Source organism: Drosophila montana, unplaced genomic scaffold (assembly GCF_035044405.1).
Source record: "Drosophila montana isolate Dmon_TW-CO22-7 unplaced genomic scaffold, ASM3504440v1 contig_3733_1, whole genome shotgun sequence".
In the NCBI taxonomy this organism is placed as follows: Eukaryota; Metazoa; Arthropoda; class Insecta; order Diptera; family Drosophilidae; genus Drosophila; species Drosophila montana.
In genome coordinates this window covers 9,908,126-9,920,980 of record NW_026998620.1, presented here as the reverse complement: position 1 = coordinate 9,920,980, position 12,855 = coordinate 9,908,126, and the positions used below count along the sequence as shown (strand labels likewise).

General features: G+C 39.3%; 3 protein-coding genes and 1 long non-coding RNA gene across 6 annotated transcripts in view; 1 reads left to right on the top strand and 3 right to left on the bottom strand.

Moving 5' to 3' along the window:
- Positions 1 to 38: 38 nt before the first annotated feature.
- On the bottom strand, positions 39 to 1,855 carry Rh6 (Rhodopsin 6). Its single transcript, XM_064693125.1, has 4 exons — positions 1,380 to 1,855; positions 780 to 1,314; positions 444 to 724; positions 39 to 392 (listed from the first exon to the last, which is right to left on the bottom strand). Exons 1-4 carry the CDS (start codon positions 1,550 to 1,552, stop codon positions 272 to 274), a joined length of 1,110 nt encoding a protein of 369 aa, XP_064549195.1. The 5' UTR covers positions 1,553 to 1,855; the 3' UTR covers positions 39 to 271.
- A 144-nt stretch (positions 1,856 to 1,999) lies between these two features.
- On the bottom strand, positions 2,000 to 6,057 carry B9d1. 2 transcript variants are annotated; one of them, XM_064693127.1, is made up of 4 exons: positions 5,862 to 6,057; positions 2,570 to 3,177; positions 2,265 to 2,513; positions 2,000 to 2,191 (listed from the first exon to the last, which is right to left on the bottom strand). In XM_064693127.1, the coding sequence occupies exons 2-4, from the start codon at positions 2,940 to 2,942 to the stop codon at positions 2,100 to 2,102; spliced, it is 714 nt and encodes a 237-aa protein (XP_064549197.1). In that variant the 5' UTR covers positions 2,943 to 3,177; positions 5,862 to 6,057; the 3' UTR covers positions 2,000 to 2,099. The 2 variants fall into 2 exon arrangements, with proteins under 2 accessions (XP_064549197.1, XP_064549196.1); XM_064693126.1 differs by lacking the exon at positions 5,862 to 6,057 and having other exon boundaries at positions 2,570 to 3,211.
- A 1,181-nt stretch (positions 6,058 to 7,238) lies between these two features.
- LOC135435887 (uncharacterized) overlaps positions 7,239 to 12,855 on the bottom strand; it is a 39,123-nt gene continuing 33,506 nt past the window's right edge. Inside the window, exons 2-3 of the long non-coding RNA XR_010437449.1 lie at positions 8,028 to 8,162; positions 7,239 to 7,969 (exon numbers count right to left, since the gene is read on the bottom strand). This is a non-coding gene — a long non-coding RNA (uncharacterized LOC135435887). The remainder of the gene's footprint in view (positions 7,970 to 8,027; positions 8,163 to 12,855) is intronic.
- Positions 10,494 to 12,855, top strand: part of AdamTS-A (ADAM metallopeptidase with thrombospondin type 1 motif A) — a 40,279-nt gene continuing 37,917 nt past the window's right edge. The window contains exons 1-2 of one of the 2 annotated variants that reach the window (XM_064693119.1): positions 10,494 to 10,701; positions 11,363 to 12,127. In XM_064693119.1, coding sequence (XP_064549189.1) covers positions 11,774 to 12,127 — 354 coding nt within the window. In that variant the 5' untranslated portion in view covers positions 10,494 to 10,701; positions 11,363 to 11,773. Of the gene's footprint in view, positions 12,128 to 12,855 lie in introns of both variants that reach the window. The other variant, XM_064693120.1, reaches the window with a different exon arrangement.

The following is a 12,855-nucleotide window of genomic DNA, read 5'->3' as shown; positions in this document are numbered from 1 at the left end:
AAAAAATGTTCATTTTGTTTGATTTTGTATCAGTTGCAGTTTAATTTCTTAAATTGTGTTTCCATTTTTTTTACATTTTTAAATGCCAACTTTTTTTTTTTAGATTTTTGTGTTTGTATGCAAAGGTAGGCTTGGTACATATACCAATTGGAACAAATCCATATAGGCTGTTGTTGAAATGTTGTAAAGCTGTCAGTTCCTGTGTCTAAAAATCACATGTCGTCATATTCCCTGTTAGCCTCGTCGTCTGTTGCAGTCGTCGTTACTTTGTCTAAGCTTGAGATTCGCTAATCTCTGCGGTGGCTTGGGTCCTGGAGTCTGAGGCAAACTCATCTTTGCCGCAAGCCAGGCAAGGCATCTTCTCCTTGAGCACCTGCTTGTATTTCGGGTGACTAACAAAAAGAGATAAAATACAAAACTGGTATATATATTGAAAGCCTTACCTTAAGCCATAAACAATTGGATTGCAAACGGCATTTGCTTTGGCGAAAACCGAGCCACAAATTGTGGCAAGTGGCGATAGATGCATTGATTCAAAGATGCCCGCGTAATTGATGATTGTGTAGGGCGTCCAGGCGAAGAACCAAAGCGAAATTGTGGTCAATGCTACCTTGGCCAGTTTGATTTCGATGGCCTTGCTTTTCTCTGCCTCGGTGTTGCGCAGAGAGGCCACATTCATCTTCTTGGCCTGCTCACGCATTGCCTTCTCGTGGGCGGCCACTGCCTGGGAATCGGGATTAATGAGTATCATAATATATAATTTGGCTTTAGATTCTTACTTTTAATATATGATAGTATGAGAATATGATTGTCAGCAGTGGAGTGAGATAGACCCACATGGAGTAGACAATGATATAGGAGCGATTCCACCAATCCTTGGCAAAGTAGTCTGTGCCGCAGGCCGTCATATTGCCCTCGGGCACATATCGATTCCAGCCGAACAGAGGAATAAGAGCCCATATGCCACAGATTGTCCAAACGATCAGAAGACGGAGCACAGCCGACGTCACCGTCAGAGGCTTACGTGCCATGCCCTTGACAATGACGCAGTAACGATCGTAGGCAATCAGTGTCATGGACCAGATGGATACACAGCCAAAGAGGGAACCGAAGAGGCCGTAGAGCTCGCACAGAAACGGACCCATGATCCAGGTGCCATAGAAACCATTTAGGACGACGGGTGGAAACATGGTGAACATCATCATGAAATCGGAGAAGGCCAAATTAACCACAAACATGTTGGATGGTGTTCGCAGCGACTTGGACGACGTAAACACGTACATCACAATAAAGTTGCCCGTCAGTGACATCACTCTTGGGTTTGGACGATTGAAATCAATTGAAATGTTCAACTAATGCTAAAGAAATTTGTATATTACCCCAGCACGGCAATGACAAAGCCTATAATGCCGAACCACATGGGCTCCATTGGTGGCCACTGGTACCAATACGGATCCACCATGTGCATGATTTCGGCGGGAACGCTCTCCGCCAGGCTAAGATTTCCGCCATTGCGCAGATGCGCATAAGTTGGATGGTTCAGACTTATCATGATTAAGCCGTATTGAGAATACACTCCGTCTCTGACTAAGGAGTTGAGTTATTTTCGGTGGTCGAGCTTCGTTTGTACTTAGGGTGGCTAGGATAGCTACTCCGCACAACTGTCCATAGCAGATAAAAATAATTTAAAGATTTCTCTTGGCGCCGAGCTGGACGCGACTGCCCTGGGCCGGATAGTTGGGCTGCCTTTATATGCGACGGCCCTTAGAAAACACTTGAGTCTAGCCAGTCTTAGACTAATTGCCACCTAATCCAATTACCTGGCACACACTTGGACAATCCAAAGTAGCTAAATTTTAAATTTACTTCCCAATTGCTGTAAATTTGCTGCGTCGGATTAGTGTAAACAGCAACAAACGCGTCATTCATCCAAGTCATGGCCAAGTTTAAGGCAACAACCCCCCGCCCCGCCCCGCAAAGGCAATTTGATTAGGACAAATTCTTAGTCGCTTCGCTGAAAGCAGCGTCGTCAAATTTACGTTTTATTCACATCATGGATATGTATCGGATATCGGATATATATCCGATTCGATCCGAATTCAGGCATGCCAATTGTAACCCAGCTTACGAGCTCCTCTCATAACCGTATTCAGCTGGAACTCCAGGGTGCCATATGATTCCATGGACAGACCTGAAGCGAGCATATACAAATTTGAATGATGAGCAGGAAGCACTTTACATACTTCTAAGATACTATAACCTACCCTTGCATTGCGTGTTGTCCAGCAGTATTTTGGGATCCTTAAGCTCCGGCTGGCGCCGCAACAACCAACTGGTTATATCGGCTATCATATTCGGGCATTTGGGCATTAGGATAGGTGCTTCACTTAAGCTGGACGTCTGCTCATCCTGTCGCCGGCTTCCGAAGATGGGCATATGCACGCGTGCATAGCCAACCAAACTCTCGCTACCGTGTCCATTCTGTCCATACACGCTGACTATAATTTGTGGCCCTGCAAAGATTTCAGTGTAAGAGCAACCGAATCAGGTCGAGTTCCCATCTACTTACAGCCGAAAGGACTGGTGCTCTTGTATGACACTTCGATGGGCATATTGAAGACGATTTTGTCATTAAAGTGGCCTCTCTTGATGGTTGCCATCTGTGTGATGCCGTGTTGCGGGCCAGATGCCAATTGCCAATCCGGGCCTGCGACCAGCTCGTAGCGACACAATATGTAATCCTTGTCTGGACCCAGTGGAAATGTGGCCGAAACTATTTGACCCGTTATGCATAGAGTAAAATAGCTGGCCGGGGTTTTCACACCTGGATCATTTACTTTTTGAACACTTGGTGTTCTCTTGGTTTTTCTTTGTTTTTGTTTGGGTGACACTTTGTTGTCGTTATCGTTGTCCTGGTAACCCGTTTCCTCGCCCTCGTACATTTTAGCGACTGTTCTGACGTTGCGTTCTGTTTAAACTGGCTTTCATTCACTTGAAAGTTACCCTAGGTGGTTGTTCGGCTGTCATTGAGCAGTGTTGGAAAAGGCGTCAAAGTTGGGTACTGAACTTATATGTCTTGAACAACGTTATGTTTTTCGGCAACTTCTCTTCTGAACACAAAATGTTGCATACTTTTCTCGTCTCGCATGATAGACGTTTATCTTATTTTGTTAGCATCTATTTAAAATATTATTCAAAACGTGATTTACCACTTGCTTTTTCACTTTTTTTGTGTGCATGCATGTATGCAACATACATATGTACGAATTTTTTTTTATTTATTCTTTTTCTGATGAGGTATTTTTCTGGTATGGTATGTAATGGCAAGTTTACTCGCTCCTTCAACTTCCCTCGATAGGTTGCATATTAAATAATAAAGTAATTTTAAAAATTATCTTACTATGCGATTCCTTTAACTATTGGTATTATATCATACTAAATTGTATTTCTTGGTCTTGCCCAGTTCCAGTTAATTGCTTCATATTTTTGACATCAATTCCCAATTTCACGGTCGTCGAAAAGTTAAATCTTCCCGTAATATCATGAGCTCCACATGTCAAGTCAAGTTAAAAATCTTTGCAAATTAAAAATATATTTAAAATGGTCTACCGGATAATCGAAAGAACTTTAATGATTAAAAAGGCATATTAGTAGTAAAATTTACTAATATTTATTTCCAAAAAATTTGTGAAAATACAGATGCCAATTCAATCCTTTTGATCAGTAAATTTTAATTAATATAATCAAAATGTCCAAAAATTCTAAAATATTTTTTCGGATTTTTAATTGGCATCTAAATTTTTGGAAAAAATCTTTAATAACTCCTTAACTCCTTAGCTTACCGTCCAATCGCAATGTGGGCTGAAACTTGTGATCATTTCAATTTATGTAACTGAAATGCCTTCAATATTCTTTTGATTTTAATAATAGAGCAATGTAATTGTAATTTCTGGCACTTGCTAAACAGGCATCTAATTTCAAAAATGTTTTGAAAAAACTCCCAATTCCTGTGATCATAGTTGATTGAGTTGCTGTTGTCAACCAATGTAGAAGAATAAAAAGACATATCCTACTTACATATATATATATATATATATATATATATATATATACTTATGTATACACATCTAAATATATGCATGTAACTGAATCTCAACTTACAGCAATGCAGCATTATGTCTGTTTGTGCGCTTCAATTGAAACATTGTGTTTGTTTTGTTCAATGAATCGACATATAAATTGTTAGCTCTAAGCCCCGATATAAGAAGTGCAATGTTGTATTTCTCATTAGTTTCTTGGTTCATTGATTCCGAAAACGAAATTGAATGCACATATATGTATGTATATACATATATATATATATATATTTATGAAATTTATGAATATGCATTAAATGCCAAGAGATATTAGAAATAAAAGAGCCAGCCGAAAATGTTGTATGCATATGTGTCGATTCTGCGCTTTGTCAGCAGCAAGAGTTCGCGAATGCGATTTTGGCTGTGAACGGAGCAGCTCTCCAATTGCAGACGGCCAAGCAGAAACTGATGTGAGCGGCTTATGTCTGATTGCTTAAGTTTAAGCTCTTGTTTATGGTATGTGAAATGGGCTTATTCCATAGAATTGCATATGGTACTCGATAAGCCGACAACTTTAACACACACCAACACACACACACACCTTGCCACTTGCCACTTGCCACTTAGCTGTGGCTTCAATTGATCATCATTGGCGATAGGCACAGCTGTTGGCTGCAGCTGCCTAACTCTGTCTCTTCGACGTGAATTCCGCCTTAAGCAACCAAAAACAGCTGAGGTTTACACCTTCAGCTGCCTTGAACTATCGACTTTAAGCATTTGACGCGCATTTTAATTATATTGTGAGCTCTTCGCCAGTTTCTTGCATAATGCCAGCGGGGTTAGCCAGTTGCAAGGGGCACAGTCTCTAGCTACGGTAGCGCCAGCAAATTGTCATAATGATTTATAAACATGCAGTCGCAACCGCACAACAAAAACAGGAAAACTGTTCTCTAGCAATTGATAGACTTGGAGATATCCAGACATTTGCTAAAAACTAGCCCAGGTCGAGCATCAAAGCCTTATAAAAACGGATGTCTACAACTAATACAACTAACATTCATTTTAGTCCGTGATATACCTCTGATTTTATTTTAGACCATTCCCTTTTTTAATTTGATATCTAAATTTTAAAAATTTGTATATGACCAAGAACTCCCTAGCTAAGCGTCTAATCGCAATTCGCGCTATAATTTGTAAAGCTTAACTAGCTGTATATTAACTGGCAAGTCGGGTCTAGAGGTGCTTGTAGAGTCTTTAATAAAAAAGGCGGTTGTTTTCCAGAAAAGGCACAACTGCATCGTTTGCTGTTTAATTTCCAACAGAGCTATTTAACTTATTGTAAGAACGTGCAAAGGCAACAATCGATGACATAGTTGATTATGCATAAAAAGACCTGTCAGTGATCGATTGTGCATGTATTACAAATGAAAGGTATAATGAGTTACAACTGTAGAACGATGGCCAAATACTACCATACTGTTTGCTACTACTAACAACTTTACCTTATTACTAACAATGTTAAGATGTGCGGATGTTAAGTTTTAATATGTTTGGAAATGTTGAATATATGATCTACTTTAGCGTGAGCTAACATATATCTAAGTAATTGATACAACTATAACACATTTAATTCGTAAATCTTTCTTCGACTCTATGTCGATAGACCATATTTATTATAGTTTCTGCTCCTTTTTAAACTTGGTTTCTAAAGCCAGCTTTTGATAAAATCTGCTTTAATGTGTAGCAATATAGCGGAAAATAATTGAATTAAACTATTTTGCTTACCTTCCGACCAGCATCGAGTTCCTCTCTAAGGATCTTTGAGAGTTGCCACTCACCCCCGGAAAATCCAAGCCTCTTGTGTGGAATAAATTCATTAATATTCCTTCGATTTTAATTTGGTAAAACATTCTCTTCAAAGTGTCTGCCCCTGTTTATATTGACATCTATATTTTGAATATGTTAGATATTTTTAAATATAACTTCTAAACTAATTATCTAATCCCAATTTGGACAAAAACTGTTAAACAGAGTATTTTATGCATGCTTATTTTCTTCCAACATTATTCAAAGAATAGTTGTCTTTTCGCAGTTCAAAGCGTTGACAAACCTTGACGATCTGCAGGAAAGAGTATTCAGCAATAACTCACATTAAACTCACATATGTTATTATTTTATATTGCAATTTTATATGGGCAATATGTATGTCCATGGGATACTGAGTGTACAGTACTTTAATGTGAATTTTATGTTGGGCAGACATTGGTCGTAATTAACTCATCAATGGATTCTGATAAGACAGCATCTAGTGGATCGTTTCGTATAATGGTGTATATCAAAGTCGATTCCTCAAGTGTTTTATTTGAAGTCTTTGCCATCTTGATATTTATAAGAATATATTTGCAAGTCTGTGCTTCTAATTTGCATGCCCTATAGTCTAGATCTCCACACACGCACACAGACATACACAGTTTCCTTCTCTCTTTCTTTATACACACATACATATATATTGTATATATACATTAGTTTATATTTGCGCATTGCGTGGGCGTTTGTCTCAGGGTCAACGCACATCGCCATCTGGGAATGATTCTAAAAAATCTGTCTGCTGTCGGACGCGTGCAATGAATCTATAAATGTACATATGTGGACTTAGTTGAATGGATGATCTATGCGCAACACTTAAGCGAAATGTATCTTTAAGATACATACGCCAGCGGGCAGTGGCCACGCACTGACATGCTCTTACGCATGTCTTGGACCGATTCCGATTTCGATTCCTGCCGCTGATTGACAGCGCACGTAATTGAGTTTGATTTTTGCGCACTTTGAAAATATATACATCTTCGATACGATGACGACAATGGTAACGGCAAGAGGGGGTGAATGTCAAAAAGGTTTGTGTTTAGTTAGCCCAAATATTTGATTTGATTGAGCAGCTGCCAAACGAACTTCAAAACTTGAGCTCATAATAATAATAGTTTGCTTGGCCTCTATAGCTCCCATCTCTCAGCTGGTCGCTGTCCGCTCGCCGCATGGTCATTTAAGTATTCGTAAGCTTTCCATCATTCAATCAGGATCAATATTTATTAATCAAGTATGCTAGCAAAAAAAAAAAAAAAAATACAAATGAAGAAATACAGAAAACGAGCAAGAGCCGCATCAAATTATTTAAACATTGGAGCTCACACAGCACACACTCGCACTCTCAGGCACAACCCCAAAGTGACTAAGAGGCCAGCGCGTGCTGGCCGCACGGTCGGATAAACAGACGCACTGTCTGTCAGTATAGATGAAGGTCCATATACGTAATACTATACACATCTAAATTTGGACTTAAGTTGCGCCCCGATAGAGAGAGAGAGAGAGGAGAGAGAGAGAGAGTTCAGTTTGGGCGATCCCGCCGCTGACCCGTGCGGAAAAATTGCATCCGTAAGATGCGATTGCTGTAGATCTGTGGATTGTAGATTGCCCAGCATCAGATATTTTGGCATTTAATACTAAACAAAAGTTGATGGCTGCGCGTGCTGTCGGCAATTCTAAATGATCTAAATGCGTTAATTACTAAGATGATAGACTGGGCCAGCTACAAATAGATGCGGATACTGTGGTCAGCATCAGTTGATTTCGCCTTAGAAACTCTGCTGTCTTCGTTGTCTCAAGTGCGTTTGATTATTAACATCTGCGCCCTGTTCTGCCCGTTTTTGGACTATGTATGTGCCTACCTTATGCAGGCTACCATGACTTCTTCATTCCGTTTGACAGGGCAATGTTTAATGACATGCGCTTTGCTATAATTTTATCAGCTAAAAGTCTTCTGTAACATCCTTTAGCAATCTTGTTGTATTTTCATTGTAAGGGTATTTCAGCTTCTGTGACTTGTTGAGAACTTCCTAAAAAACAAGTGAATAATAATTATGCTCTTGTTACGAATACGCGATGGGTACATACCCTGTATATCGGATAAAAGTCCTCTTTCTTGGATAACATTTATATATATCATCGCTTTCCTTGACTGAACAATGGAGATTGAGTTTGGGTCTTCACGCCAGATTATTTCGTACCCAATGACAATCTTAGCCAGAGCTATTCAGAAAGTTTGGTTGATATAAATAAATTGTTTCTAATAAACAGATGTTATAATAAGCATATTTATCATCACATTGCATCCTTAGTGCGATCAATGCAGGGTATTTGAAGATGAAATTTTTTAATGATGTTTTGTAACATTTGCTGTTTGGCTTCTGTTTTATGTTGTTTTCGTTTTCCTGCCTGTAATTCGAATTTGACTGTTGTTAATTACACAACATGTGTTGCACGTTGTTGAGCCCCTATGCAACGCCTTGTTGCAGCAAAGGCGTCTGCAATTTTAGACCTTGCTCTGTTCCCTGGTATTCATTGGCATTCGAGCTTTTCCGAATTGAAAAACAAAAAATAATAATTTAGAGCATTTTTTATGACCGCAGAGCAAGAGTTTTGCGAAATGGATTTTTAATTTTCAACTATATTTTAATATGGCTAACGAGCGCTCGTCTTTTAATTGATTAATGCTTCGGCTGCTGCGTTTGATTAAAGAGAATATTTCTACATGCAAAAAGGTCAATTGCTACATATGGTAATTTCGCATAGAAACAATATACGAAGAACTGTTTTTAGTACTTATAAATATGATATTGCTAGAGTCAAGCTATTTTGGGCCTCTGATGAGGTCAGACTGATACGAATGTTATAAAACTAGCTGTAAGCTGACTCAAATCAAAGAGGCGACCAACTAATTTAACATTTATACGCATTGTTATTTTACAAGTTACAAATATTTCATATTATTAGCTTGTATTTTTCGACCTTGCTTCAGACCTTAGGCATCACTTTTCCACCCATTTCCTAACCATGAATTATGTAAATTTTAATTAATTTAAAAATAAATTATTTTTCGTTTATACCACTTGTATTTTTTACCACGAAATTATGTTGATCCCAAAGATCTTAAAGGCTGATTGTTTGGTACATCCAAAAATTGCATGCAACATTTTTCGAAAATGTTCCAATGTTACGGAAGCGTGTTTTTATGCAGAGTTTTTCAAAATAATTTTGACCCCCACTTTTCGGGTGGGCCGATCTTGTATAAGGTATGAAGCATCTTTCAAATGAGTTTTCCTAAATATCACTGGAATTGACTTAAAAGCCGAAACTTCACCAACTGAAATATACAAAATAGCATCGATTACTTAAACTTTCAGGTACGACTATACTAATTATTAGTTTCACATTTATTTCTTTCAATATGCTCCCTAAACATAAGCAAAATTTGGTCCAAATCGGCCCACTATATCAAGTAGCTGTAATAGAAACGATCGGTCGAAAATCAAGTTTTTTTTTGTATGAGCAAACTTTTTGCTTGTCAAGATATTTTAACCACACTTATTGGTTTCACTAAGCTGAGTTAAATCTTATCAGCATCGGACTTCTTTATAGCTCTATGGGAAGAATCGGTCGAAAAAAAGTGTTTTTGTATAGCAAAAAGTTTTATCTTCCCCCATATCTTCTATCGTGAGCCATAATTCTGTAAGGTGTTTGATCTAAAGCGTGTACAATACAGACATTCATTCACGTTACAAAGTTAAAATAAATATTATGGTTGTACGGATAAGCAGCTATCGTTGACAAAAATTAGGTAAAAAGATAAATTTCACTTTAATGCCAGCTCTTAATAATATTACTTAACAAATATTATCTAAAGGGCATTCGTACATGTACTTTACCCAGAGACACAGGTAAAAAGTCGGCAAATGAGAAGTAAAATCATCTGAGAATTCGGAGATTACAGAAACTGAAAAATAAAACTTATCATCACAACAGAGAGCCAATGCGTAAGCGTGTTTTTAAAAAAATTCTGCCGAAGCGGCGATCGTGCTAAGAGAGTCTTCCGAGCGCTCTTTAAAGCTCGCCGCATCGTGTTTCGTAGACATGTGCCTCTCCATGTGTATTTGTTTAACTGTATATGTATATAAGATCGTTCCACATGTTTTCGATGGCATTGTGTAAAAGCACACCTCGGCTCAGTTCGGTTTGGATCGGCTCCAAGCCGGGCAGCTAAGGGAGATGCGGTGGCATTCTGGCATTCAGACATTGCCATTGTACCCTGTTGCACACGGGACACACAGGACGTAGTGAAGCATTTGCATGCTGGACATAAAACCATGATCCATTAAGCTCTGCCGATTAAATGCCCAAAAAAAAGCCCGTTGATATGCTAAATGAGAGCGTCGACTCTACAGTGTATAAGTGTAAGCGTGTGTGTGCTTGTGTGCGTGCGCGCCTGTGTGTGTGTGTGTGCGAAGAATTGAAATTGCTGCTGCTGATAGTCGACCAAGAGTATAAGCAGAAGTAGTCGTTAGAGCGAACTCGAGCGAGCGACAACGCGCGAAACGTTTTTGAATTTTTTATTTTAGGTTTTCGACTTTTTTTCGTTTTTTGACATATTTGTCGTCTTTTATTTTGCGGGCGCAGCAATTTGGCAGGCAGTGTGGCAGTCGATCAATTCCCATTCCTGACCACAAGTACCTTAAATCATATAATTATAATGTTAGGCTACGCGTCGTGACAGCTTATGCTACTACTAACGGTAATGATAATAGCCCTGCCCATGCGCATGGATATGGATGTGACTATGGATATAAACATGGATATGCATGCGCATGCGTACCTGTGCGTCTGCATGTGACTGTGTCTGTGTGTGTGGTGGTGTGCGTATGCTTGTGTGGTCAACTTTGAGTCGGACTCGGCAACCTTCTCTAGATGTTGCCAACGATGCCACGATGAGAAAAAGTTAAAACAAAAAAGCAAAAGAAAAACAAATAATGAAATAAAAAGTCAAAAAATGCTAAAGTTGTTAAAAGTAAAGTTGAATGTGCAGCATGAAAAGCAACAAAATAAATACATGAAGTGCATAAAAATCTATAAACATACACAGATATAGATACAGATACAGATACAGATATACACATGTACTGAGCTTGTATGGCCAAATGTATCTATGTGCGCATACCTGTGTATCTGTGACTCGTAAAAGAAAGAAATGCGAAATAACATTGGACACTTCTTTGGCTCTGCTTTATAGTTATAGAGCGCGAACTTTATACGTACATTGTCTGCATGTATTTATGTACATATGTATCTTATACCTGTATGCATATGTACGTCTCCTATCAGTAGTTATCTCATTGTTGCTTCTTTATTGGCTAACTGTTGCTAACTTCTTGAAAGCGTTTTATTTTACGAATTAGTACTACTACTGCCTATACGATTAGAATCAGCTGCCAGCCGACAGCCGAGAGCAGTTATCTTCAAGACACAATTTTGTATATCAATGTTGGTTTATGCCTCAGCCTCAGCATCAGCCTCAGCAGCGGGTGCGTGAGTGTGCGCGTGCTGTGACGGCAGCAACAGCAGCAGCGGGGACGGCGACCGGCGCATTTCAATTAACAAAATAAGCAAAGCCCGCAAAATCAACATAATAGATACATAATTGGCTAACAAGCCCCAGCCCGATACCGACCCCAAAGCTGCCAAGTGCCGTAGCTGGCCACAAAATTCGGCCACTTTTCGCGCACATTTTTGCACGTGCTCTGTTTGGCGGGTGATTGACAGCACAGCTCCAAAAGCTCCAACAGCTCCAAGCCCAGCAACAGGCCGCCATGTCTAATGCGGCGACACGGACGGAGCAGTCAATGGCCGCAGCAGAGGCCCAACAACTGCTACGTGAAATCGACGTGGAGAGCACCTCTATGCCAAAGACGGACGAGGCTCGCTGGCTATACGATGATCACAGATGGTTCCCAAATCGCACAAAGCCCGCTTCGAAGGCCTGCGAATTACCATTCAGGGCGCAGGAGAGCCAGAATCAACTGGAGGGACTGAATGAATTCTTAAGCGACCCAGCCGCCGACCTCGACGACAATGTCCTGCGATACTCCTTCAAAGGCAAGCCGCCGGAGGTCTACTCATCCAAAAAGGAATTCATCTATACGCCCGCGCTGGTCGACAAGCAGGTAAATACTTCAACATAGAGATTGCCATTGGCGTGCCTAGCCCTTCGTTTTTGGATTTTTCGGTCTTTTCTTTTCGGGCTCTCGCTCATTTTAATTTATTGCTTCGATTTCGCATCGATTTGTCGAGTTCTTTAATTTCTTTTATAAATTCGGTTGATTTGTCGCTATTTTTTGTCTGCTTCGCTCTTTTTGTTTTCTTTTTTTTTTTGTATATATATATATATTCTGTTTGTATTTACTTTTTGTAAATAAAGCTCAAAGAGGCACAAAGAAAGCGTCGTCGCTTTGACCATCGCATTTGAATACACACGCTTCGCTGCACAGACAGTAAAAAAAAAAAATATAACAACAAATAAAAGGAAATAAAAAATGAGAAGAAAATAAAATAAAATATAATAAAAATTCAATTTCGCGCATTGCATGCCGGCATCTAGCAAATGGACAAATTGTTTCAAATGTTTGAGTTTCGTATAAAAAAGAGAGAAACAGATTTGTCAGCAGTTCCCTTGGGAACCCACCAAATCCCCATAGCTAGCAGGAAAAACCACACTTTTAATCAATGTTATATTGAAAAGCATTAGAAATAGGCTCTAATTTAAGCGTGTGCCCGATATAAGGGTATCAAACCAGTTTATAAGCAATACTGATATAGATCTAATGTGTTGACTAATCATGTGTATCATAATGAGATTTTACTTTTTTCTCTCTCCCTGATTGTCTGTTACGTC